This window comes from Oncorhynchus gorbuscha, linkage group LG23 (genome assembly GCF_021184085.1).
Source record: "Oncorhynchus gorbuscha isolate QuinsamMale2020 ecotype Even-year linkage group LG23, OgorEven_v1.0, whole genome shotgun sequence".
Lineage (NCBI taxonomy): Eukaryota > Metazoa > Chordata > Actinopteri > Salmoniformes > Salmonidae > Oncorhynchus > Oncorhynchus gorbuscha.
In genome coordinates this window covers 56,286,401-56,311,709 of record NC_060195.1, presented here as the reverse complement: position 1 = coordinate 56,311,709, position 25,309 = coordinate 56,286,401, and the positions used below count along the sequence as shown (strand labels likewise).

The following is a 25,309-nucleotide window of genomic DNA, read 5'->3' as shown; positions in this document are numbered from 1 at the left end:
AAAGTGGGTGTAAGTATTATCCATTCCCTTTCCTACACCCAATCTAGGAATAGTCCTCGGTGTAGTTCATCGGCCACTCACTCCACATGGAGTCCATAGGCCTGTCCCCTCATATCGCGGTACTCCTTCCAGTGTGGCAGCTCTGTCCGGACCGGGAAGCGGCCCTCCTGACGGATCACCTGGGATATAAGCTCTGGAGACGCCACGTTCACCACATCAAACGGGCCGAACCGCGAGCGCCAGATGGGCCCGTACAGTTTCTTGTGTTCAACCTGGGTTGGGGGAAAAGAGAAGATCTTTGATTCTGGAAATGTACACCAACTTGACCCAACTGTGGGAAGCATTGGAGTCAATATGGACCAGCATCCTCGTAGAGTGCTTTTGACACCTTATAGTCTATTCCCGAACAAATTGAGGCTGTTTTGAGGGAAGAAGGTGGTGGACTCAATATTAGGAAGGTCCTCCTAATGTTTTGTTCAGTGTATATAAACTACTTATTAACCTAATTTAGTCAAATCAACCATGAAGCCAGGTGCATAACTTGGGGGGGGGGTCATGATCTCACAAATATCAGAGCCAATTTGACCCCTCAATAATATGTTATGATAAATTTGATGGATGTGAAAGGATTTAACCACCATATATACTGGCTTTCACAGTACTACTCAATTCCAAATGTTACGATTGGATCGCCCTGCTGCCAATTATGCTTTGGGTTTGGTCCGGCCCACAGTTTGTGAAGGGGTAAAAAAAGTTGTACAAGGCTTGAAAACCCTTCATTCTGTGAGCTAACGTTTAACAAACAAATAAGTACAGTTATATTTAACATGGTAAATTCACAAGTGCAAATGAGAATTATAGAAAAGGATATTTTTCAAATAGAGAAGGTTTCTGATGCGAAGTGACATCTCGCATGTGAGCCCTATTTCTCATAATGACTGATCATTTGTAACGGTTATATTAGATTCAACTATGTAAGTTCAAGACAGCATTATGCCCTTTTGAAAGAACTGGTTTCTAGTAGGCTACACAGTTGGAGAAGGGTTGTTTCTCTGAACCTCAGGCAGCAGGCTCAAGCCTGTCAGAGGCAGTCTTGCCTGACTTTAGAAACTAATTTGAAGGCCAGCATTGTGGGGGGGGCACTCATGTTTATACAACCCAATAATCACCCTGAGAATACTTCCAGAACCACCTTGATCTTCTATTTCAGTTAATATCTACAAAATAAATTGGCCTACCCTAGTCTTTATTGATATAGATACAGTACATGTGACATAGCACAGCAGTAAACTGGTCTATTTCATCGTTATTATTTTCTTCTTCTTGATTTCAATAGGTAAGGGAAACCAGGTACTGGTGTTTGTGCTTTTTCTTGATGGGTATAGGGTATTCTTATACCATATTTTTGTGTAACAATAGTATACATTCATTCAATGGGTAGAGGTGAGACTGAAAAAGAGAGCACCGGTTGAGAGTGCTGCAGTTATCAATTGTGATCATGGTCACAGCTCTATTGCAAATGTATCATTCTAAACATTTTCATTGTGGACTTTTCCCTGAAATTAGATGTTGGCCTATCAGGGGGCAAAAGGCTACCTGCATGTAGCTCAGCAAACCATGTCAAAATTGAATTGCAATTATAAACCCAGATTTTAGTCAGTAGCCTATGCCTATTGAAATAAGTACCACGGGAATTACCCAAAAATATACACTGCTCAAAAAAATAAAGGGAACACTAAAATAACACCTCCTAGATCTGAATGAATGAAATATTCTTATTAAATACTTTTTTATTTACATAGTTGAATGTGATGACAACAAAATCACACAACAATTATCAAATCAAATTTATCAACCCATGGAAGTCTGGATTTGGAGTCACACTCAAAATTAAAGTGGAAAACCACACGACAGGCTGAAACAACTTTGATGTAATGTCCTTAAAACAATTCAAAATGAGGCTCAGTAGTGTGTGTGGCCTCCACGTGCCTGTATGACCTCCCTACAACGCCTGGGCATGCTCCTGATGAGGTGGCAGATGGTCTCCTGAGGGATCTCCTCCAAGACCTGGACTAAAGCATCCGCCAACTCCTGGACAGTCTGTGGTGCAACGTGGCGTTGGTGGATGGAGCGAGACATGATGTCCCAGATGTGCTCAATTGGATTCAGGCCTGGGGAACGGGCGGGCCAGTCCATAGCATCACTGCCTTCCTCTTGCAGGAACTGCTGACACACTCCAGCCACATGAGGTCTAGCATTGTCTTTCATTAGGAGGAACCCAGGGCCAACCGCACCAGCATATGGTCTCGCAAGGGGTCTGAGGATCTCATCTCGGTACCTAATGGCAGTCAGGCTACCTCTGGCGAGCACCTGGAAGGCTGTGCGGCCCCCCAAAGAAATGCCACCCCACACCATGACTGACCTACCGCCAAACCGGTCATGCTGGAGGATGTTGCAGGCAGCAGAACGTTCTCCACGGCGTCTCCAGACTCTGTCACGTGCTCAGTGTGAACCTGCTTTCATCTGTGAAGAGCACAGGGTGCCAGTGGCGAATTTGCCAATCGTGGTGTTCTCTGGCAAATGCCAAACGTCCTGCACGGTGTTGGGCTGTAAGCACAACCCCCACCTGTGGACATCGGGCCCTCATACCACCCTCATGGAGTCTGTTTTTGACCGTTTGAGCAGACACATGCACATTTGTGGCCTGCTGGAGGTAATTTTGCAGGGCTCTGGCAGTGCTCCTCCTTGCACAAAGGCGGAGGTAGCGGTCCTGCTGCTGGGTTGTTGCCCTCCTCCACGTCTCCTGATGTACTGGCCTGTCTCCTGGTAGCGCCTCCATGCTCTAGACACTACGCTGACAGACACAGCAAACCTTCTTGCCACAGCTCGCATTGATGTGCCATCCTGGATGAGCTGCACTACCTGAGCCACTTGTGTGGGTTGTCGACTCCGTCTCATGCTACCACTAGAGTGAAAGCACCGCCAGCATTCAAAAGATCAGCCAGGAAGCATAGGAACTGAGAAGTGGTCTGTGGTCACCACCTGCAGAACCACTCCTTTATTGGGGGTGTCTTGCTCAATGCCTATAATTTCCACCTGTTGTCTATTCCATTTGCACAACAGCATGTGAAATTTGTCAATCAGTGTTGCTTCCTAAGTGGACAGTTTGATTTCACAGAAGTGTGATTGACTTGGAGTTACACTGTGTTGTTTAAGTGTTCCCTTTATTTTTTCGAGCAGTGTATAATTAATTATAAGTGTTCTAATTAAGTTGGTAACCAGCTTATAATTGCAATAAGGCACCTCTGGGTTTTATGGTATATACACCACACCTCGGGCTTTGTGTGAGGTTCTGTGTTATACACTATATCATATCATATGTGATGGAATATGATTTGCTTTTGGCTTGTGTGGGTATATACGAAAATTGCATTTACCACTTATTACTTAGCTAATAAAAAATACATAGCATAAAATCGGTGACTCAGTGTCATACTTCACCTGATACCAGATTCGATCAGCGCAACCCTTTACATTTGTTTAATCATAGCTGTCGTCAAAACAAGTTACATCGACATTCATTGATGGAAAATGATCTGGATGGTTTAATAAGTGACTTAACTTTTCTCTTGCGAAATATTCTTAAAATTCACATTCATTATAATTGTGATGGAAAATCGAATTTAGCTTCTTAGTCTACGTCGTCTAAATGACGTTGATATTCCTTAAATCGTTCGACAACGTGCACTCACTACACGTAGGCAGGTAGCCATACATAAGGAATTAAGCGAGGCACTGTGGGATTCATTTTACCTGCATCGCATGGCTCTTATCTGCATATCCCTTCACGAACAGCCAATACACCGTCGTGGCCAAACTAGGTCCGCGTAGATCGTCTATTGTTTTGTACTTCCCCCGAGTTGTTTCTATCGTTTGTCAGCCAATTTTGTCCTACGTGTCTGCTGGCTCCGGATTTGAACCTCCGACCACCAGACACAAAGCCGCCCAGCGCCACTGACAGTGTCTGGCGGTGGTGAACTGTGATTCGGAGCGTCCTATTCACCGCAGAAAGGCTACACATGTTGAGTGGAGCGCGTAAAGGCGCAATCTGCCACCTGATGCTTTTTAGTATCGTTTGCCCTGTGGTATATTGGGACTCGCCCATAAGTTTCACATTTCAACATCACGTGCACAAACATAGTGAAATGCCTTTATTGCAAGCTCCAACCACAACAATGCAGTTATCAAGAACTATGTAATACTAAAAATAAGGTAGAATCAAAACACGAGATATTAAAAGAACGCGATAAAACAAGCATACTACAATATATGCAGGTTCAGTTCCAGTACCATATTTACAAATGTGTAGGGATATTGGCCTTACAGAGCTAGATATATATAGGGGTAAGGTGACAAGGCGTCAGGATATATGATAAACAGAGTAGCAGCAGGGTATATGATGATGTGAGTGGGGATGTGTGTAGAGTCCGTATAAATGTATGTGCATGTGTGTTTGTGAGCAAATGATGGCGTGAGTGTTTGTGTGCAGTCGTGTGCATAGAGAGAGTGCGAAAAATCAGAATAAAATACAAAAAGGTCAACTCAGTCCACGTAGCCATTTTGTTAGCAATCTTATGGCATGGGAATAGAAGCTGTTCAGGAGCCTGTTGGTGTCAGACCTTATGTACTGGTACCGCTTGCCGTGTGGCAGCGGAGAGAACAAATATTCTATGGCTTGGGTGGTTGGAGTCTTTAATGATTTTCCGGGCCTTCCTTTCACACCGCCTGATAGAGGTCCTGGATGGCAGGGAGCTCAGCCCCAGTGATGTACTCGGCTGTCCGCACCACCCTCTGTAGCGCCATGCAATCGAGGGCGGTGCTATTGGCATACCAAGCAGTGATGCAGCCAGTCAAGATGCCCTCAGTGTTACAGCTGTAGAACTTTGAGGATTAGAGTGTACATGACAAACCTTCTCAACTTGAGGGGCAAGAGGCACGGATGTGCCTTCTTCACAACTGTGTGCGGACCATTTTAAGTTCTTAAGTGTTTTGGACACGGATGAACTTGAAGCTCCTGACCCGCTCCACTGCAGTCCCTGAGATGTGGATGGGAGCGTGCTCATCCCCCTCAGTGTCCCGTAGTCCACGATCAGGTCCTTGGTCTTAGTGACAGTTGTTGTTCTGGCGCCACACTGCCAGGTCTCTGACCTCCTCCTTGTAGGCCGCCTCGTCGTCGCCAGTGATCAGGCTTACCCACGTTGTGTCAACAGCAAACTTGGTGTTAGAGTCGTGCATGGCCACGGTCGTGGGTGAACAAGGAGTGCAGGAGGGGACTAAGCACAAACCTCTGTGGGCCCCCCCGGTGTTGTGGGTCAGCGTGGTGGAGGTGATGATGCCTACCCTCACCACCTGGTTTCGGCCCGTCAGGAAGTCCACGATCCAGTTGCAGAGGGAAGTGTTCAGTCTCAGGGTCCTAAGCTTGGTGACGAGCTTACAGGGACAATGGTGCCGAACACTGAGCTGTAGTCAATGAACAGCATTCTCACCCTAGGTATTTGTCTTATCTAGGTGGGTCAGGGCAGTGTGGGTGTGACACTCACATAGACCTGTCACTAATTGTGTTTCACAAACTCAGTCCTACATTTAGTTTCTTGCCCTAGCACTATACAGCAGGTTCAAATAATCAAATCTTAAATGAGTTCATTTGAATTAGCTGTGTAGTGCTAGGAAAGGAAAACAAACATGCACCCAGGACAGAGTCTGGGAAACACTGCTAATAGCTCATACACTTCACATGGAGCCAAGAAGACAACAATACAGTTTGATAAACTATTAAGTTTCACTGTTGTCCATTACTGGAAAAACTGCTTATACTTGCCTGTCAACAACATGCCCATCCTAAAAGGCTTGCACGATGCAATCAGACCTGTAGTAGGCCTGTCCAAAAGATCACTGCCTTTACAAAATAATCTACTGTGCTCACAAATCAGGTTCAATATTTTTTTTGTAGTGGGGGGGGGGGTAAATAAATAAGTAAATCTTAGAAAAACAGGTGAAATAAATATATTTTATTATTTTCATTGTCATCATAATTATTAACACATCAAAGTGCCAACAGACTGACAGTCTCCCGACCCTTTTCCATCAAGAGGTCTCCTCTCTTCAGCATTCATTTAGAGGAGCCAATGGGCCTTAGCCTGGTCCCAGATCTGTTCTTGTTTACTCCATTGCTGTCATTTGACAAGCAATTCCATGAGTGTCATGGAATTAGCATGATGGCACAAACTGATTGTCACTCAGGCTAAAGCCAATGTGGCTCCTGCCACCATTGTACCTCTCCTCAGGATCCAACCATGCATAAAATCTCCCATTTAAAAATAAAAAATAAAAATATATATTAAAAAATTATGCATACCACTGATATACAGTTCTGATATAAACAGGCTTATTGGTCACAAACCAAATAGAATTATAAACATGGCTTCTTTTACAATACACAGAAAACAAATGTGAGGGATATAAGTGTAATAATTCTTTTTAAAAAGGGGTACATTTTTCAAATGTATACATTTGTACATTTTTTATTCTTCTTCAATTCTATCTTTTTTTTTACAGTCTGAATGCGCAAGGCATTTTGGCCGCCACCAGTGTCCTTTGAGCACAAATTGCAGTACAGACACAGTCGCGCACACAGTCACACACACACAGTCACACACACACAGTCACACACACACAGTCACACACACACAGTCACACACACACACACACACACACACACACACACACGCACACACACACGCGAGAGAAGTGCTTACAGCACCTTGGAGTGGCAGCAGTGGCTTATAAAAAGCACATATTGTACCATATTGGTGTAGTTCCTCTGTATCTTGTTGGTTTTCAAGAAGCAGGGAAATACCATGTGGTGACTTATCATACCGTATTTCAGTTCACCGGCTATTACTTTAATAGTCTTGCCCGAATCCCAAACCCACCTGTCCAATCCTCTCAGATCTACACAAGTAGAGAGCAGGGGCTCGGGATTGATTGGTTTGGGATTCAGGCCTCGTCTACCATCACTAACTAACAGTCCCTCTGAGTGGGGAGGTGTAATTAAACCAAGTGGAGGACAGCCACCCAGTCTGTGTTCAGAGTTAGAATAGACTTGACTTCTCATTTCAACAGGGGAGTGTGAGGCCACCTGGTGGTGAGAACGAAACATTACATTGCTGACTGTAAGATCCTTGTGCAACACAACCACACGGAGTCAATCACATACAACATGTGCGCACGCACGCACGCACGCACGCACGCACATAAGCAAAAGTATTACAATCAGTGTAAAAAATCAGTATTGTCTCAAAAAATGTGCAAAAAAGGTCATCGCTAACAACAGAAACACAAGACAGACTCTATGCTCAACAGAGTAGAAGTCCATCGTCCCAATGAGTAACCTTGAAGAAGCGAGCGGTAGAGAACGCATTATGTACCAGTTTTAAATAGTGCATATGCGGTCCTCATTTCTGGTGAGAGTTGATCTCAGCGAGTCCCAGTGCTAATGGAAATGTTCAGTTTCATTTTTTACAGGCAACACAATGCAGGAGGCTGAGGAAGGGGTCAAGCTTCTTGGGGACCAGCTTAGCTGATGATAACACTCACGGGTCGCCATTTTGCTTCTCAGACTAAAAGAAAACAAGAGTCAATAACCTTTCTTTTTCTTAACCAGCACTTCTTCAGCACGCGAGAGAGACCGGATTTAGTCACTTGTGGTGCTATGGTTAAGGGGAGAAAGTGCCTAGGCAATGATGGGAGAAATGCTCCATCATTTTTCAGGCTAGTTGATCAGTAGGTTTCCCGAACTCCTCACACAAAAGAGCTTGTGTTTCCATACCTTGAGTACCTATGGGTTAGCTTACAGGCAATGACAACACCCCCTGGAGTCAAATAGACAGCCACTTCCATCATGAAATTAAAAAAACACCTATCCTACTGCATCTAGAAAATATGGGTCAAATATATCTGACATTCTCTGTACCTGGCAGCACAAAACAGTTGGCACTGCTGTGATTTTCAATAAGTCTACTTGTTGGTAATGTTGAGGTGTGGCTGAGTACAGCATTGAAACTAGGGATGGACATTGAAAATAAATGTCTGAGTACTCTCATGCAAATAATTGTGTGTACTGGCATTCAAACACAAAACAGGGCTGAAGGCAAAACAAGTTCAGTATGCCATTGATTGCTTCAATTCATGTTTTTTTATGCTATATTTTCAGTGCACTTGACACACTCCAAACATTAAAACACATATTAAAGTTTGAAATGTCATTTGAACCTGCTAAATAGTTGCATTTGCAAATTTCCAATGCAAATCTAGAATCGAGTCATCGAGCCCATCCCCACCTGAAACATACTGAAAACTGCTCTGGTGTGTGTGTGTGCGCCAAAGGAGTGTTTGAGAGGAGACATGACACAGCACATACTACTACAACATACCAGTACTTTCTTTCCCAAGGCATAGCAGGGCAAGAGGGCACAATAGTACCAGATGGTGTCCAACACTGTGGAGTATATCTGAGTATTCACCAGCACTGTCGAGTATTGATATTGGTATAATTGCAGAGCTTTTTGCTGAGTACTGTTCAGTGCAGTAGTATCTTAGTCGAGGTGTAAACTGGCTAACGTAGAGAGTGCTTCAGCGCAAAGTAGTACCTGATAATAACATACAGTATGCCTACAACTGAGTAACAAGCATCCTAATTGGCTAGCGGTTCTCCACTCTTCCTGTTTTAAAATGCCATAATGTACATTTTACCAATCATCTAAGGCCTGCCTGAACTTTGAGCAATCAACTGGCATCAGTACAACACGGCCAATCACAGAGCTCCGATGTATTTCTGTTAAGAACTGAAGCACCAAACCCATTATGATGAGCACTCTAGGTTTCTGCTTTGGTGTGTCTCGATTGTATCTGATCTGGGGTCAGTAAGAGACCTATGACCCCTGGTGAGGAGAAGGCAGAGAACAGTGCCAAAACTGATCTAACACCAGTCTGATACAGAGAGAAAAAAGGCAGATCAGAGCGAGCAGACCAATTCGGCGCACCACTGGCTGAACCACACTGATAAAAACACTTGGATATGATCCGAACCGTAAATAGGCTGGTACCTGTCTGATGCGTAGCGAAAAACGTTTCAACCAAAGACATGTTCCTACACGGCTAAAAAGGCACACGGCAAAGAACAAAGACTGGGAGGGGATTTGACAACAGACCCTGACAGACAGGCGACCTGACTGACACAGCAGACAAGACAGACAAGACACTCACAATAGGTCGCAGGACAGACTGAAGTAAAGCGAGGGATCCAAGCAACAAAATGATTATTTTTTCCATCATATAATGTCTACAGTATAAGTAAGAAGAACCGTTGAGTTGTGGATGTTCTACACGGACTGTGAATGTGCAAGTGAGGGGGGAGCAACATAGGCAGCAGTGTGACAAGAAGTGTGTGTGTGTGGGGGGGTAGGAGTGTTCTCCTCACCCGGTGTTCTGGTTGTGGATTCGATACCAGCGTGCTATGGGTTTTCTGCTGTACATTCTGGGTCGAGTCAGGACCACACTAACCACCAAGGGTGCGTTCAGCAGGACACGACGTTGTGCGACGTTCAGATCGATATAGCATATAGAACAAACCTGCCTCTAAGACGTGTAGAGTAAGGAATCGTTTCGGCTCTAATAATGCCATTTCTATCTGCAATGTTCCACAACATTTGCCTACTAAACGTGGCCCAGATTATCATGATCATCACCTCAAATCTCCACTAAGGTCCAGATCAGAATCACCGACATGGACTCAGTGAGCTGAAGCACAGAGTGACTGAGTCCCACTCCACAATCAAAAGCAAGAGATATTAATCATAAAAACATTTTCAAAAAAGGTTATTTTGTCATCTTGGTTGGGAAACTTACCCTATTTCTGAAATTAAGGTGCAACTTTCTTTCTCTAAATGAGTTCTTTCATTAATTCCTCCTTGCCAGTCTCCTAAAAACAGAGACGCAGGAGTTGTAGTCCCCACCTCTATCCACCTCATCCAATCACCAGATGGATACCTCCCACCAAGTCCTCTCTGGTCCAATGGGGGCTTTCTGTCTGGAGCTGGGAGGGCGGAGTCAGGGGGAGTTAGAGGCAGGGACAGCGAATCATCTAAGGCCATCTCTGGCAGTTCAGGGGTCAGGGAGAAGGGGCTAGTGAACAAAGATGTGCCTCAGAAGGTCGTCGGCCGAGGGCCTCAGCTTGGTCTCCACGAAGATGCGCTTGAGGAAGTCGCGGCCGTGGTCAGAGACGTGGACGGGCAGCGAGGGGTTGGTGGGCTGGGTGGCGATCTTAAAGATGGCCGCCATGGCCTCGAACTCGGCCCAGGGGGGCCGCTGGGTCAGCATCTCCACCACCGTGCAACCCACACTCCTGGAGAGGACACCACTGACATTAGCCAACATCATCATCAACAGTTGACATGACATCCCACCAGTGGCGGCTGGCTGGTGGGAGAAGCTATAGGAGGACGGTCTCATTGTAACGGCTGGAATGGAATCAATGGAATGGTACCAAACACATCCAACATATGGAAACTCCGTTCCATTAATTCCATTCCAGACATTAAAATGAGCTCGTCCTCCTATAGCCTCTCCTACCAAGCCTCCCACAATCCCCTCAACACATCAAAGATCGTTATTGGTTCTCATCTCACCAAGATTTACATTGCAAAAAAAGGGAGACACTTTTTCTCAGTGGCTGTTACACTCGTCTACCAGATCCCCTCTCCTTTCTGAGCACTAATTTAAAGAGACTTCATTGGAAATCATATGGCCGAAACCTCTTAACGGTGCAGTTTGGTTATGATATTTCCACAATATGAGGTCAAAATAACAGTCTGAAACTGTACCAATTGTGATGAGCTTTTGGTGTAAGAGCAGTTTAAAAAGAAATGGCTGGAATTTCAGCCTGTTCAGGTGGGATGGACCTTTTGGCCCACATTACTTATGACAATGGGATCTGATTATAATAGACCAATGATAGTTCATCTGGGTAAGGGGGTGGGCTCTAGACCATCCTATTAGCCAATCAGGGCTGTCTATATAAATATCTTCAAATGTGTGTTCCCTAACACCCACAAGATCAGACAGAGCAAGGGCGAAAGGAGGCTCAGGGAAATAAATGATTTTTTTTTTAAAGAAGAGTTATTTTAATTAAATAAACAGTGATTTATTAGGCATACAGTGATGATACATTTATTTTTATTTTTTACAAAGACTGCATGTGGGCTTTAAGTCTCAGCCAGTGGTTTGAAAGAGAAGGAGACGAGGTGGAAACTATTTTGCTGATAACTCTGCCTCAGTAATAATCAGTCTTACCAGATATCAGCCTTCCTGCCATAGCCCTCTCCACTGATCACCTCTGGGCTCATCCAGTAGGGAGTACCAGTCACTGACTTGATCCCAGTTCCTGACAGACAGATGGTCTGTAGCCGCCTGCTCGCCCCAAAGTCCCCCAGCTTCACGTTTCCCACAGAGTCCCGCAGAATGTTGGCCCCTGGAGAGAAAGATGGAGGAAAAAGAGGGAGGGACAGGAAGAGGTAAGGAGGTGGTTTAGGTACATTCTCTCATAAGAAACTACATTACCCAGAAGTCACTGCTTGAGTTACAGCAACGTTCCCCTCAATATCCATCAACATTCTGTCATAAGCACGACATGAACATGAGAACTCTATGAGTCATAATGGTTCTTCCTATCAGAATCCAGCAACATTGTATTCCAATATTCCATCCATTTATCCCTCTCTCATTCTGTACCTTTGATGTCTCTGTGGACGATCATGTTGCTGTGTAGGTAGGACACTCCCTCCAGGATCTGACGGGTGTATCGACGCGTCACGTTTTCCGTCAAGGCCCCGTACGACTTCAGCTGGTCTTTGATGGAGCCCTGGGGACAGAGGGTGATCATATGAGAGTGCAAGCAACCCGCGGGTCCATTCCAGGTCATCTTTACTGCAGCAGCGTCGCGCCGATCAGCAGTGAAACAAATACAACCTGGAACGCAGCCTACGTCGCCACACTGGTGGACAGTGACAGGTTGGTCTGAGTTCAGTTATTCAAACATATACAGTGGGGCAAAAAAAGTATTTAGTCAGCCACCAATTGTGCAAGTTCTCCCACTTAAAAAGATGAGAGGCCTGTCATTTTCATCATAGGTACACTTCAACGATGACAGACAAAATGAGAGAAAAAAAATCCAGAAAATCACATTGTAGGATTTTTAATGAATTGATTTGCAAATTATGGTGGAAAATAAGTATTTGGTCAATAACAAAAGTTTCTCAATACTTTGTTATATACCCTTTGTTGGCAATGACAGAGGTCAAACGTTTTCTGTATGTCTTCACAAGGTTTTCACACACTGCTGCTGGTATTTTGGCCCATTCCTCCATGCAGATCTCCTCTAGAGCAGTGATGTTTTGGGGCTGTTGCTAGGCAACACGGACTCCCTCTAAAGATTTTCTATGGGGTTGAGATCTGGAGACTGGCTAGGCCACTCCAGGACCTTGAAATGCTTCTTACGAAGCCACTCCTTCGTTGCCTGGGCGGTGTGTTTGGGATCATTGTCATGCTAAAAGACCCAGCCACGTTTCATCGTCAATGCCCTTGCTGATGGGAGGAGGTTTTCACTCAAAATCTCACGATACACAGCCCCAAAGCATGATGTTTCCACCCCCATGCTTAACAGTAGGTATGGTGTTCTTTGGATGCAACTCAGCATTCTTTGTCCTCCAAACATGACGAGTTGAGTTTTTACCAAAAAGTTATATTTTGGTTTCATCTGACCATATGACATTCTCCCAATCTTCTTCTGGATCATCCAAATGCTCTCTAGCAAACTTCAGACGGGCCTGGACATGTACTGGCTTAAGCAGGGGGACACGTCTGGCACTACAGGATTTGAGTCCCTGGCGGAGTAGTGTGTTACTGATGGTAGGCTTTGTTACTTTGGTCCCAGCTCTCTGCAGGTCATTCACTAGGTCCCCCCGTGTGGTTCTGGGATTTTTGTTCACCGTTCTTGTGATCATTTTGACCCCATGGGGTGAGATCTTGCATGGAGCCCCAGATCGAGGGAGATTATCAGTGGTCTTGTATGTCATGTCTTCCATTTCCTAATAATTGCTTCCACAGTTGATTTCTTCAAACCAAGCTGCTTACCTATTGCAGATTCAGTCTTCCCAGCCTGGTGCAGGTCTACAATTTTGTTTCTGGTGTCCTTTGACAGCTCTTTGGTCTTGGCTATAGTGGAGTTTGGAGTGTGACTGTTTAAACTGATAACAAGTTCAAACAGGTGCCATTAATACAGGTAACGAGTGGAGGACAGAGGAGACTCTTAAAGAAGAAGTTACAGGTCTGTGAGAGCTAGAAATCTTGCTTGTTGGTAGGTGACCAAATACTTATTTTCCACCATAATTTGCAAATAAATACATTAAAAATCCTACAATGTGATTTTCTGGATTTTATTTCTCATTTTGTCTGTCATAGTTGAAGTGTACCTATGATGAAAATGACAAGCCTCTCATCTTTTTAAGTGGGAGAACTTGCACAATTGGTGGCTGACTAAATACTTTTTTGCCCCACTGTACACTACACACACACACACACACACATACTATACACTTACCCCGGGCATGTACTCCATAAAGATGGACAGAGTTCTCTCGTTGGAGTCTCGTAGACAGCCGTAGTACTGGACGATCCGTTCATGGCACAGGTTCTTCAGTAACTGGATCTCACACTCCAGGGCACTTACCTCCTGCAGATAGACAAGATATGTTGAGTGCACAGTGTACACAACTCTCGACCACACACAATCTCTGTTCCACTCACCTTGCTGGTCTCGGGACTCTCTGGGTCAAACTGGACCTGTTTAACAGCCAGCTCTCTGCCAGTGTCTGCATCGTAGCACAGGAAGACCCGGCCAAACGCACCCTGACCCAGCAGCTTACCTAGCCGCCAGTTAGTAGGGGCACGTGGAGCTGGACAGACATGGGGGAAATCAAATCAGGTCATTTGTGTGCGTTTTTTTGGTTGCAAAAGTGCTTAGCAGCTACACGGTCCGACCAGCTATCCTTCCAGCTGAACTTTCTGCCATCCTTCCACCCCCACATCAGTATTCTCCTTTCCCTCCCTATTGTCTCCCTCCATCCAGCTCTACTCACAGCGGCTGGGTGGGCTGATGTCCATAACGGAGAGGGTGGGGTTGGGCTCGATGTCGCTGCCCCTGCGTCTGCGACCCCCGGGCTCCTCCAGGTCTGGGGTGAATATGCTGCTGCCACTGCTGGTGCTGGGAGACTGCTCTGTGGGGCTGAAACTGACCGGGGAATGGAAACCGTGGACCTGGGTCCGCCTCGCTCGGGGGAACGTCTTTCGCCCTGCAGGGGAGGATGGAAGAGGGAGAATGAAGGTAAACAACAATAGTTTCCTGTAATACTCTAAAAAATAAAGAATCGGGACACAAGGATTTAAGGTTGAATTGACTGACTTTTGTTTTAGAGAGGGTGTGTTTTTGTTTGTTCCTTTACCATCACTGTAGTCCTGAAGGCCAAAGGAAATGTGGTATCGCCGTGGGTAAGTGCCCCCTTTTCCCGACTTCTCAAACACTGGAATATCATACTCTGGGTAAACTTGGTGGTTGTCTGGGTAGCTCTGTGCCCGGGGCATACGTGACTTAGGATAGTTATCACTGCAAGGAAATACAGGGCGAACACATGTTTTAAAAAACGGTTCGATTCAGAAGGTGAAATGTTGAAGGTTACCACAATGCATGCTGGCTATGTGGTTCTTAGCTGGATGTCCACGACTCACCTGTCCAGTGGGCTGTCCAGTGATGGACAACTCCCCGATGCGGAGTTCTCTGGACTGCTCATTGACAGAGGGTCCAGCATCTAGAAAGGAGAGATTGAGTTTGTGACTCTGCTGTCATTTCTCATACTCTGAACATGTTAATTCAAATGATCATAACAGTGGTAATGAAGGACAGTTACGAGTAGGCAAGAGTGTTGGGACTAGGCCTTGGTATGACTGTTCCTGATCTGGGCCCCTGTCTCTATCCCCAGTCTCTGAGGTGAGGTCATAGCGCTAGATAGAGGACTCATCTTTGTAGCTGTGCCATTATGGCGACTGTGACAGCATGGGCATCGCCATTGAGGCCATCTCCATTTTAAAGTAGTCCATTTTCATCTTTTGTGTATATATTAAAAAAAAAAGAATGAAGCTAATATTTGTGATTTTACCACCACCTGCAGTGATGGAGTCCTGGACAAAATTGTGTGTCATTCATTTATTATAGCCACTAGATGGCGGTGACGTAGTTTAAAAGCCATTTACAAACCATAGGCAACCCAATTTGAAGAAGACAATGCTCTTATTATTGGCTTATCGCTCCCAACCCATCGGAATCCACAAACCGTTGACTACTTTAAAAATGGTGGAAGCCCTAAATGTCAATGTCAATGCTAAAGCGGGTTAGATGGTTAGAGAGTCCTCTATCCAGCTCTATAGGTGAGGTTACCTGGTCCATGCTTTCTGGAATGAACTCTCCCTCGCTGTTAATGCTGGTGAAGGAGCCGTTTCTGGCCACCTGCTGGAGGGCATCGGGAATGTAGCCTGGAGGGGGAGAGCTGCGGTCCCCGGAGTGGGACCCTGGATGAAAGACAATTACACACATTTCTAGCTGAAGACTTACTACTAGACTGGTGGTAAAATACAAGGTGTTTTGGATGCGTCTAATGCCATGAAGCAAATGGATTTGGAGAAAGAAAGAAAGAAATGGAAAGTATTTACTAGAAGGACAATTTCAGAGATTTAATTAAATGAATTACACACACAGATATAGTTGTCATTGAAAACACCACAGAGTTGATGACCCACCTATCAAAGCCAGCATGCTTTTATTGTCTGTGGCCCTGAAGCGGGTGTTGTCCAGGTCTTCGTGTGGGGGCAGCAGGTCCATGCTGGACGTGGAGGTCTGAGAGGAGAAATTAAACACCATCCATCCATATCAAAACAGTTTTACTATACAACCGTTTCTTTTACAGAATAAAACAATGCCTTTATGTCAGCTTAAACAAAGGTCTTAAGATGATTCATTCAAGTAAATACTCAAGAAAGTGTGCTGAACATAGTGAGCTGATGATGGGTCAATCTGCCAGTACAGTAGTATGCTATGGATTGTGTGCAATTCCCTACAGTCGCTGTGCTGTGATCTGGTCTGGGCCCATATCCACCAAGCCTCTCAGAGTAGAAGTAATGATCTAGGATCTGTCCGCGTAATCTTATTCATTATTATCCAAAAGGCTCAACTGATCCTAGATCAGCACTCCCAACTCTGTGGTCCTAACCTTAGAGGAGGCCTGGAGCACCAGGAGGATCTTCAGGCTCTTCATGTGGACGCTGCGATCCAGCAGCTCCACGGCCTTGTCCAGGTCATCCTGAGTGGTCAGAGGAATCACCAGCTGGGAGGGAGGAGGGGAGAGAACCACAGAGAGGGAAACAGACAGATCAGCTTGGAAGAAGAGGAAGAAACGACAGCAAGAGAAGGGAGTGAAATAGAAAAGAAAGGTGTTGGTAGTTTCTCACAGAACAATTCATTCTCTCGCTCACACATGTTGATGATTGGCTTTTGGTGCTTATTTGACTGCCAGAGATCAACATTGTGACTAGGGGCTGGGCTATATGGCCCAAATATCATATCACAGTATTTAAAATAATATTGGACGGTATAAAGGTATTTTTTGTTATGAACAATAAAAGTTCTACATTTGCTTTATGACCCTAGAGTGGCAACACATACATTCTAAATGATTTCAATTTGTTTTTCTCCAATCTGACTTTTTTATACTGTTCAATTCAACCCAAAATAATTTCCTGCATTTGAATCCATTTCTGCATTTCCTGCACTCATTTGATATCTAGCCATTAGCGGCAAACACAATACATGTACTGGCCAGCTAACTAGCCATTAGCGGCAAACACAATACATGTACTGGCCAGCTAACTAGCCATTAGCGGCAAACACAATACATGTACTGGCCAGCTAACTAGCCATTAGCGGCAAACACAATACATGTACTGGCCAGCTAACTAGCCATTAGCGGCAAACACAATACATGTACTGGCCAGCTAACTAGCCATTAGCGGCAAACACAATACATGGACTGGCCAGCTAACTAGCCATTAGCGGCAAACACAATACATGTACTGGCCAGCTAACTAGCCATTAGCGGCAAACACAATACATGTACTGGCCAGCTAACTAGCCATTAGCGGCAAACACAATACATGTACTGGCCAGCTAACTAGCCATTAGCGGAAAACACAATACATGGACTGGCCAGCTAACTAGCCATTAGCGGCAAACACAATACATGTACTGGCCAGCTAACTAGCCATTAGCGGCAAACACAATAAATGTACTGGCCAGCTAACTAGCCATTAGCGGCAAACACAATAAATGTACTGGCCAGCTAACTAGCCATTAGCGGCAAACACAATAAATGTACTGGCCAGCTAACTAGCCATTAGCGGCAAACACAATACATGTACTGGCCAGCTAACTAGCCATTAGCGGCAAACACAATACATGTACTGGCCAGCTAACTAGCCATTAGCGGCAAACACAATACATGTACTGGCCAGCTAACTAGCCATTAGCGGCAAACACAATACATGGACTGGCCAGCTAACTAGCCATTAGCGGCAAACACAATACATGTACTGGCCAGCTAACTAGCCATTAGCGGCAAACACAATAAATGTACTGGCCAGCTAACTAGCCATTAGCGGCAAACACAATAAATGTACTGGCCAGCTAACTAGCCATTAGCGGCAAACACAATACATGTACTGGCCAGCTAACTAGCCATTAGCGGCAAACACAATACATGTACTGGCCAGCTAACTAGCCATTAGCGGCAAACACAATACATGGACTGGCCAGCTAACTAGCCATTAGCGGCAAACACAATACATGTACTGGCCAGCTAACTAGCCATTAGCGGCAAACACAATACATGTACTGGCCAGCTAACTAGCCATTAGCGGCAAACACAATACATGTACTGGCCAGCTAACTAGCCATTAGCGGCAAACACAATACATGTACTGGCCAGCTAACTAGCCATTAGCGGCAAACACAATACATGTACTGGCCAGCTAACTAGCCATTAGCGGAAAACACAATACATGGACTGGCCAGCTAACTAGCCATTAGCGGCAAACACAATACATGTACTGGCCAGCTAACTAGCCATTAGCGGCAAACACAATAAATGTACTGGCCAGCTAACTAGCCATTAGCGGCAAACACAATAAATGTACTGGCCAGCTAACTAGCCATTAGCGGCAAACACAATAAATGTACTGGCCAGCTAACTAGCCATTAGCGGCAAACACAATACATGTACTGGCCAGCTAACTAGCCATTAGCGGCAAACACAATACATGTACTGGCCAGCTAACTAGCCATTAGCGGCAAACACAATACATGTACTGGCCAGCTAACTAGCCATTAGCGGCAAACACAATACATGGACTGGCCAGCTAACTAGCCATTAGCGGCAAACACAATACATGTACTGGCCAGCTAACTAGCCATTAGCGGCAAACACAATAAATGTACTGGCCAGCTAACTAGCCATTAGCGGCAAACACAATAAATGTACTGGCCAGCTAACTAGCCATTAGCGGCAAACACAATAAATGTACTGGCCAGCTAACTAGCCATTAGCGGCAAACACAATACATGTACTGGCCAGCTAACTAGCCATTAGCGGCAAACACGATGTAGGCCCAACTTGCTAACAAAAGACAAACTAGCTGTTTGCAGATGTAAGAAACACAAACTAATGTTGTGATTATAGAACACTAGAGGATTTATACTAAGAAGCAAAGTGAAAACATCATAGCTGTCATCAACATCATTGTAGCGTGTGCAGCATTGACCATGCAGACTGAACACAAGTGTCTCACGGTTCATTGTATTATTCTTTTGCATATTATTGTAGTATTATTATGAACAAAAGAAATACACATGCAAGTGTCTTGTGGTCGAGGAACAACAAATGCGCTCCTTCAGGGGCAGGGGCAGGTCTGTGTGGAAAGCGGCATGGAGAAAGATGACTCAAGTAGCGAACTATAACGGACATAACACACGGCGTATCACAAACCAAACATTCAAATACCGTTATAGAAGGTAAGGTTAAAACCCAAACTAGTCGGTGCATCAACACCAGTACATCGTAAAATACGGTATTCCGCCCAGCCCCACTGTGACTTGGTGATGATGTTATCGTGATAAGTACCTCATTGTTGGTGTAATGCAGGTCCATGGCCTGACCGAAGGCCACTTTGGCTTTGTTCCCCAGGTCATCCAGCCTGACTGGGCGAAAGAACTGCAAGATCCTCTTCTCCCCTTTGAACTCAAACTTCACTCGCACATCGTTCTGTAAAGCACACACAACACACACCAGCATTCATGAGAGGAAAGGGGATGAGAAAGAGAAACATCATTCATTGTATTGAGACTATTCTCTGATGAGTGCCAAGTGGAGGCAAGTGGACAGACCTGATTTTTGGGTGAAGAGGCCTTGGGTTTTCCCAGGTCAGATAGGGTCATGGCAGGGCGGCTAGAGCGGTGCAGTTCGGCCAGGTCCTGCATTATAGAGTTCAGCGCCTCCTGTTCATCTGTTTGGGGCAGGTAGAAAGCTCAGAACAGAAAACACAGAATAGAAGCCATAGAACATTCTCTGTTGTTTGATGTACCGTTCTTAGCCATGGAACCGAGAGTATTGCAAAGCATTCCCAGGGCACCTTAAATGATCAAATATGGCCTAGTGTCATGACAGTTCCGATGTATTACAACTGTGTCTATGTGTTGGGAGAAAGTGTGTGGGAGGATGTACACATACTCATTTTGACACGTTGATTCACCCAGGAGTCCAGGATAGAGGATTCTCCCATCAAAAGGGGTTCCTTTCTCCTGTAAAATCTGAGTATTGCACACAAACCAAATGAGTCACTCACTAAGCAAACTGATTCACACTAGAATCATTCTGCATTTCTAGCTAAATATTGTTCACATTGGGTCGTGCCATTTGATTTCATTCACTTTGTTACCGCACTCTTTTTCATTTGAATGAAACTTTCTATACATAATCTGCCCATAAGGTCGAAGTGGTCAGAAAGTTACTTTTTGGACCTGAATGCCAAAACATTTAGGAGATCAAGGTGCTTAAAGATGACACATTTTGCACACCCCCACCCTACCATGAGACATCCATGTCTTCATCACCGGAAAAGATAAACGGTTCAGTTTGATATACATTTTAAAGCTTACAAACAGGGTTGTCAAACTAGTTTAATAAAAATGTACGTGCTTTAACGTCAATTATCTAAAAACGTGTATTTTACATCATCTGTGATGTTTGTGTTGTGCCCACCATCAGTTGAGACACAGCATGCTCTTGAATACAGGGTGGGTGTGATAAATGTACTAAAATGGGAATAACATTTTATTTTCAACTTTCAAAATGGTAGCAGAAAGATGATTGGAGGTCCACACATCAAAGAATGTTGACTTTAATGGAAATATAATTTGTTTTAAATTATACTGTCAGTCCTCCATAGGAAACCTATTGAAATCACAGAAATATAGATAATAGAACCGACATTGCCATTCAAGTTGATATTCGACGGTGGGTGGACCAGCTGCAATCTTTGTGGCAGTAAATGGAAGTAAAACTGTAATTTCAATTTAAATGCCAATGATGCACCAGTTAAATTGCAGTGGTCTGAAGGGGTATGAATTATATATATTTATGATTGACAGGACACCCACCCTGTATTCAAAAGTATTCTGTGTATCAACCGATGGCAGGCACAACACAAACACCTCAAATGTAAAATAGAGTCTAAGCTACAACATATGTGAAAATGTTTTTATCAAATCAGATTTTACTCTTTTTTTATCATTGATGTTCAAGGTTAAAAATATTTGTACTTTTTTCATTTAAAAAATTAAGAAATGTCTAAATATGCATCAAACAAAAAAATAGCAACATGCAACAATGTCTAAGCTTTTACTGAGTTACAGCTCATATGAGAAAATCAGTCAATTGAAATATACCGAACAAAAATATAAACGCAACATGTAAAGTGTTGGTTATATGTTTCATAAGCTGAAATAAAAGATCACAGAAATGTTCCATACACACAAAAAACATTTATCTCAAATGTTGTGCACAAATTTGTTTACATCCTTGTTAGTGAGCATTTCTCCTTTGCGAAGATAACCTTTGCAAAGATAATCCATCCATCTGACAGGTGTGACCAGTTTTGTCACAACACAATGCCACAGATTTCTCAAGTTGAAGGACCATGCAATTGGCATGCTGACTGCAGGAATGTCAACCAGAGCTATGACCAGAGAATTTCATGTTCATTTCTCTACCAAAAGCCGCCTCCATCATTTTAGAGAATTTGGCAGTACATCCAACCAGCCTCACAACTGCACACCACGTGTAATCACGTCAGCCCAGGACCACCACATCAAGCTTCTTCAACTGCGGGATCGTCTGAGACCGGCCATCGGACTAGCTGATAAAACTGGGGAGTATCTGTCTCATTCTAATTGGCTGGGCCTGGCTCCACAGTGGGTGGGCCTGTCTAACAAGTGGGTGGACTTATGCCCTCCAAGCCACCTGCCCAGTCATGCAAAGTCCATAGATTAGGGCCTAATGAATTCATTTCAATTAACTGATTTCCTTATATGAACTGTAACTAAGTAAAATCAACAACTTAGAAATTGTTGCGTGTTGGGTTTATATTTTTGTGCAGTAGAAATTCATCAGGCCATAATCTATAAATTTCACATGACTGGGAATACAGATATGCATCTGTTAGTGATACCTTTACATTTAAAATTTAAAAATGGGCCTCGTGATCTCGTAGCGGTATTTTTGTGTATTCAAATTGCCAATCAAATGCAATTTGTGTTCGTTGTCCGTAGCTTATGCCTGCCCATACCATATCCCCACCATGTTGGAGATACTGCCAAATTCTCTAAATCGATGTTGGAGGGGGCTTATGGTAGAGAAATTAACATTACATTCTCTGCCGATTGTCCAGTGGTGTTGGTCCTTCAGCTGGTCAAAATATCAACAGGAAAGTATTATTAAACAGACTTCAAAACATGGGTCTGTGTGTGTGGCAATCAAAATGTGTTCGATTATGACCGAAGGCACGTGCACAAGATGGAAGTACATGCACTCATTCATACTAACAGGTCTTTTCATGGTCTTGCATGTGGCAGGTTATAGAAAATTCAACTTCAGTAAGTTAGGTAAACAATAGTTTCCTGTGGATATTTTAACAAAAAAAATGTGAGCAGCTGAAAGACCAACCACACAGGCAACCGATAGAGTAAGTTCAAATATAATTTTATTCGACATTCTGGCTGTCAGGAAAATGTCCACGATTTTGCAGTACTTTGTTTCATACTGTATACCAATAATTGATATCAAAGTCTGATTTATTTGGCAATGTAGGTGTATGTGTAATTCCACAATAAGTGTGACAAACTGTTTCACGTTAAAATGTCAAACAAAAAACAATTACAAAGCTAAACAAACCGTTGACTTTATGCACAATGACTACTTTTAATTTTCACAAAAACACATTTACTTGAAGAAGAGTGCAGATGTAAACTTTGGTAACAGAATGACGGTTTGTGCCATCATTCTGTTACTAGACTTTGCATCTACACTGTTTTTTTAAGTGAATGTGTTTATGTAAAACGTTCAGTGGAAATTGTTAAAAGTAGCTAACGTTAGTTCTTTCTGAGTCTGACAAATCTGTGTCTCAGCGTCACTGTTACTTACAGTGTAATTGCCTGTATGTAAAATTGGTCACATTTGTGCACCCCTCTACCTACTAAAATGTTTTAGCACTCTGACCACCTCTACCATTGGCAAATATAGAAAGGTGTCATTCAAACCAAATGGGGTGCGGTCAAAAAGTGATTGAAATCAAATAGAACGAACCCATGAGGCTGTCGTTCAAGCTATTTAGTCATTCAAGATTATCTAGCTAATTGAGCTGTAACATTCGGATCTATGCCTATGATCATTAGCTAGCTAAACACTGCGATCCAAATCAACACAAGACACCCTAAATAACTAGCTTGCACAGCTAACCAGTCGGTTCATGACAGAAGTTGACAGCTAGCTAACGTTTAGTTGGTTATCGACGTAGACATGCATCTGTGCTAGCAAACTGATATTATTTGATAACAATTAACAATTTGCAAACGACAGCTAACGTTATATTACATCGCCTGACAGGGAAGTTGTCGAGTTAGCTGGTTAACATTAGCTACTAAATGTTTTCCACGATTAACTTGCTTGCTACCGATACGTAGCTAGTTAGCTACGTGACGTGAGCCACACACACATCGTGCAAATCAATAGGTCGGGTACTTTCTTTCTGTAAATTGTAACGGTTAACTAAAAATGTTTCTGATTTACCTGGGTGGATTCTGTATCTTCACTTCCTCATCCACAGGGCCAGCGACAAGAGCCCCGGCCCCGCGGATAGCGGTCTTTGAGAAAGCAGAAGTTTAGAGTCCGCTTCGAACTTTACTTGAGTCCAAGGCCCCGAGCTTCAGGCCAAGATATCACTAACGCTTGTGTTGTGCAAGATGCTCTTCGACGTGAAAACCTGACAATGGCGATGTGAGCTAATTAAAACAAGCATTTGAATATCTATCCGTTGACGAAAACTTAATCCACACGTCTGTTTGATTTATAAAGCTAGCTACATGAAAACGGTTCTACCAACACAGCTCAGATGCAATCTTCCCCCGATAATAACAGCAAGCCTAGTTGGAAGAGTCCAACCACAACACAAGTTTGTTGATGTCAGAGAAATGTGTGTGTGCTTCTGGTTTCGTCATCAAAATATGTGGTCGTTCGATTTGGCTGTCAGATTAATAACACAGACAGAAGGGGTAACCTTGAAAAAGAAAAACAGAGTTATATATATATATATCTTTGTTAATAACTTGCACTCCTAGTGCTGCACTTCATAGTTAAAATGTCCATACAATATTATAGAAATCTCACATTATTCAGTTTTGATTCATAATAGGTCAGAATGCATTGCTATGCACCTCCTATCTCACTATGTGCATTGCTATGCACCTCCAATCTCACTATGTGCATTGCTATGCACCTCCAATCTCACTATGTGCATTGCTATGCACCTCCAATCTCAATCTCCCAACGTTTTTGCAATTTAACCCTGGCATTCACACTTGGGCAATACAATTTAGCTACAGTACTTAAATAATGTGTAATGTGTATGATTTTGTGCATGAAATGTGTGTAATTGTTTTTACTCCAACATTTCAAATTCCAGGTTGCTTCTTCAGTGCCACCAGGTCTCCTGCTGGTGAATAGTTAGTGATGCAAAGGCCAAAGCACAAAATTAAAAGGACTCTTATTTAGAAGAACAAACTATTCACTTTCTGTGGAAACATAGGCAGGACTACTTCTGTGGGAAGAGGTATGGGGGGTGAGTGGGGTCAGACGAGATCAGGATCTCCCTGTGCTGAAAAGATGGGTAGACTGTTGCAATGAGAGACATGGAGAAAGCAGAGATGATAGCTCCGACTTTTGTGAAGGTGCACAGCACAAATAATGGAACGGAATAGGGACAGCGTTGGAAAGAGAGGGTCAGAGGAGAGAAGGATGAGATGTGTTCCATCATGGGAAAAGTACTGGGCCTTTACAATAATGTGTGGCAGGACGGAATACGGAAACCAGGGAAAGACCCTATTAATCCATCAAGTTATAGACCGGTAGCGTTGACATCTCCTGTCTGTAAACTTATGGAAAGGAGGATAACAGAAAGGCTGACGTACTTCCTTGAGAGCAGGGGACTAATGTCACCAGGTCAAAGTGGGTTCAGGAAAGGCAGGGGAATGATGCATCCTGTACTGGGTCTAGTCAATCATATGGAAGGCACAGGCAAATAAGGAGGTGGGGGTAGCCATTTTCTTTGATTTAGAGAAGGCCTATGATATGATGGGGAAGGGGGGCCTGCTTATCAAACTGGATAGCATGGGGGTTGGAGGAAGGGTTTTTAACTGGATAAATGACTTTCTTTTTGGACGATCAATACAAGCGAGTGTGGTGAGTTGCATGTCAGAAAGTTATGA

At 43.8% G+C, this 25,309-nt stretch overlaps 2 protein-coding genes across 4 annotated transcripts in view; both read right to left on the bottom strand.

Moving 5' to 3' along the window:
• LOC124010863 (sterol 26-hydroxylase, mitochondrial-like) overlaps positions 1-4,121 on the bottom strand; it is a 29,136-nt gene extending 25,015 nt beyond the window's left edge. For 2 of the 3 annotated variants that reach the window (XR_006834508.1, XM_046323597.1), the window contains exons 1-2: positions 3,814-4,118; positions 82-272 (exon numbers count right to left, since the gene is read on the bottom strand). Coding sequence is in view for 1 of the 3 variants with exons in the window: in XM_046323597.1 (XP_046179553.1) it covers positions 82-272; positions 3,814-3,819 (197 nt within the window). In the remaining 2 variants the exon portion in view is untranslated. Of the gene's footprint in view, positions 1-81; positions 273-3,813 lie in introns of all 3 variants that reach the window. The other variant, XR_006834509.1, reaches the window with a different exon arrangement.
• A 1,926-nt stretch (positions 4,122-6,047) lies between these two features.
• On the bottom strand, positions 6,048-23,992 carry LOC124010861 (mitogen-activated protein kinase kinase kinase 2-like). Its single transcript, XM_046323595.1, has 15 exons — positions 23,616-23,992; positions 20,001-20,080; positions 19,658-19,776; positions 19,395-19,535; positions 16,434-16,547; positions 15,964-16,060; positions 15,605-15,735; positions 14,899-14,978; positions 14,616-14,776; positions 14,253-14,465; positions 13,921-14,069; positions 13,715-13,846; positions 11,848-11,977; positions 11,410-11,587; positions 6,048-10,462 (listed from the first exon to the last, which is right to left on the bottom strand). The coding sequence occupies exons 2-15, from the start codon at positions 20,050-20,052 to the stop codon at positions 10,243-10,245; spliced, it is 1,917 nt and encodes a 638-aa protein (XP_046179551.1). The 5' UTR covers positions 20,053-20,080; positions 23,616-23,992; the 3' UTR covers positions 6,048-10,242.
• Between the last annotated feature and the right edge of the window lie 1,317 nt (positions 23,993-25,309).

Excerpts from the sequence above, each read along its gene's own strand:
- LOC124010861 (XM_046323595.1), bottom strand. The coding sequence starts at position 20,052 with ATGGGAGAATCCTCTATCCTGGACTCCTGGGTGAATCAACGTGTCAAA. Across the intron at positions 16,548-19,394 it reads TGCATTACACCAACAATGAG|CTGGTGATTCCTCTGACCAC; the intron begins GTACTTATCACG and ends CCTCCCTCCCAG. Across the intron at positions 13,847-13,920 it reads AGAGTCCCGAGACCAGCAAG|GAGGTAAGTGCCCTGGAGTG; the intron begins GTGAGTGGAACA and ends GTCTATCTGCAG.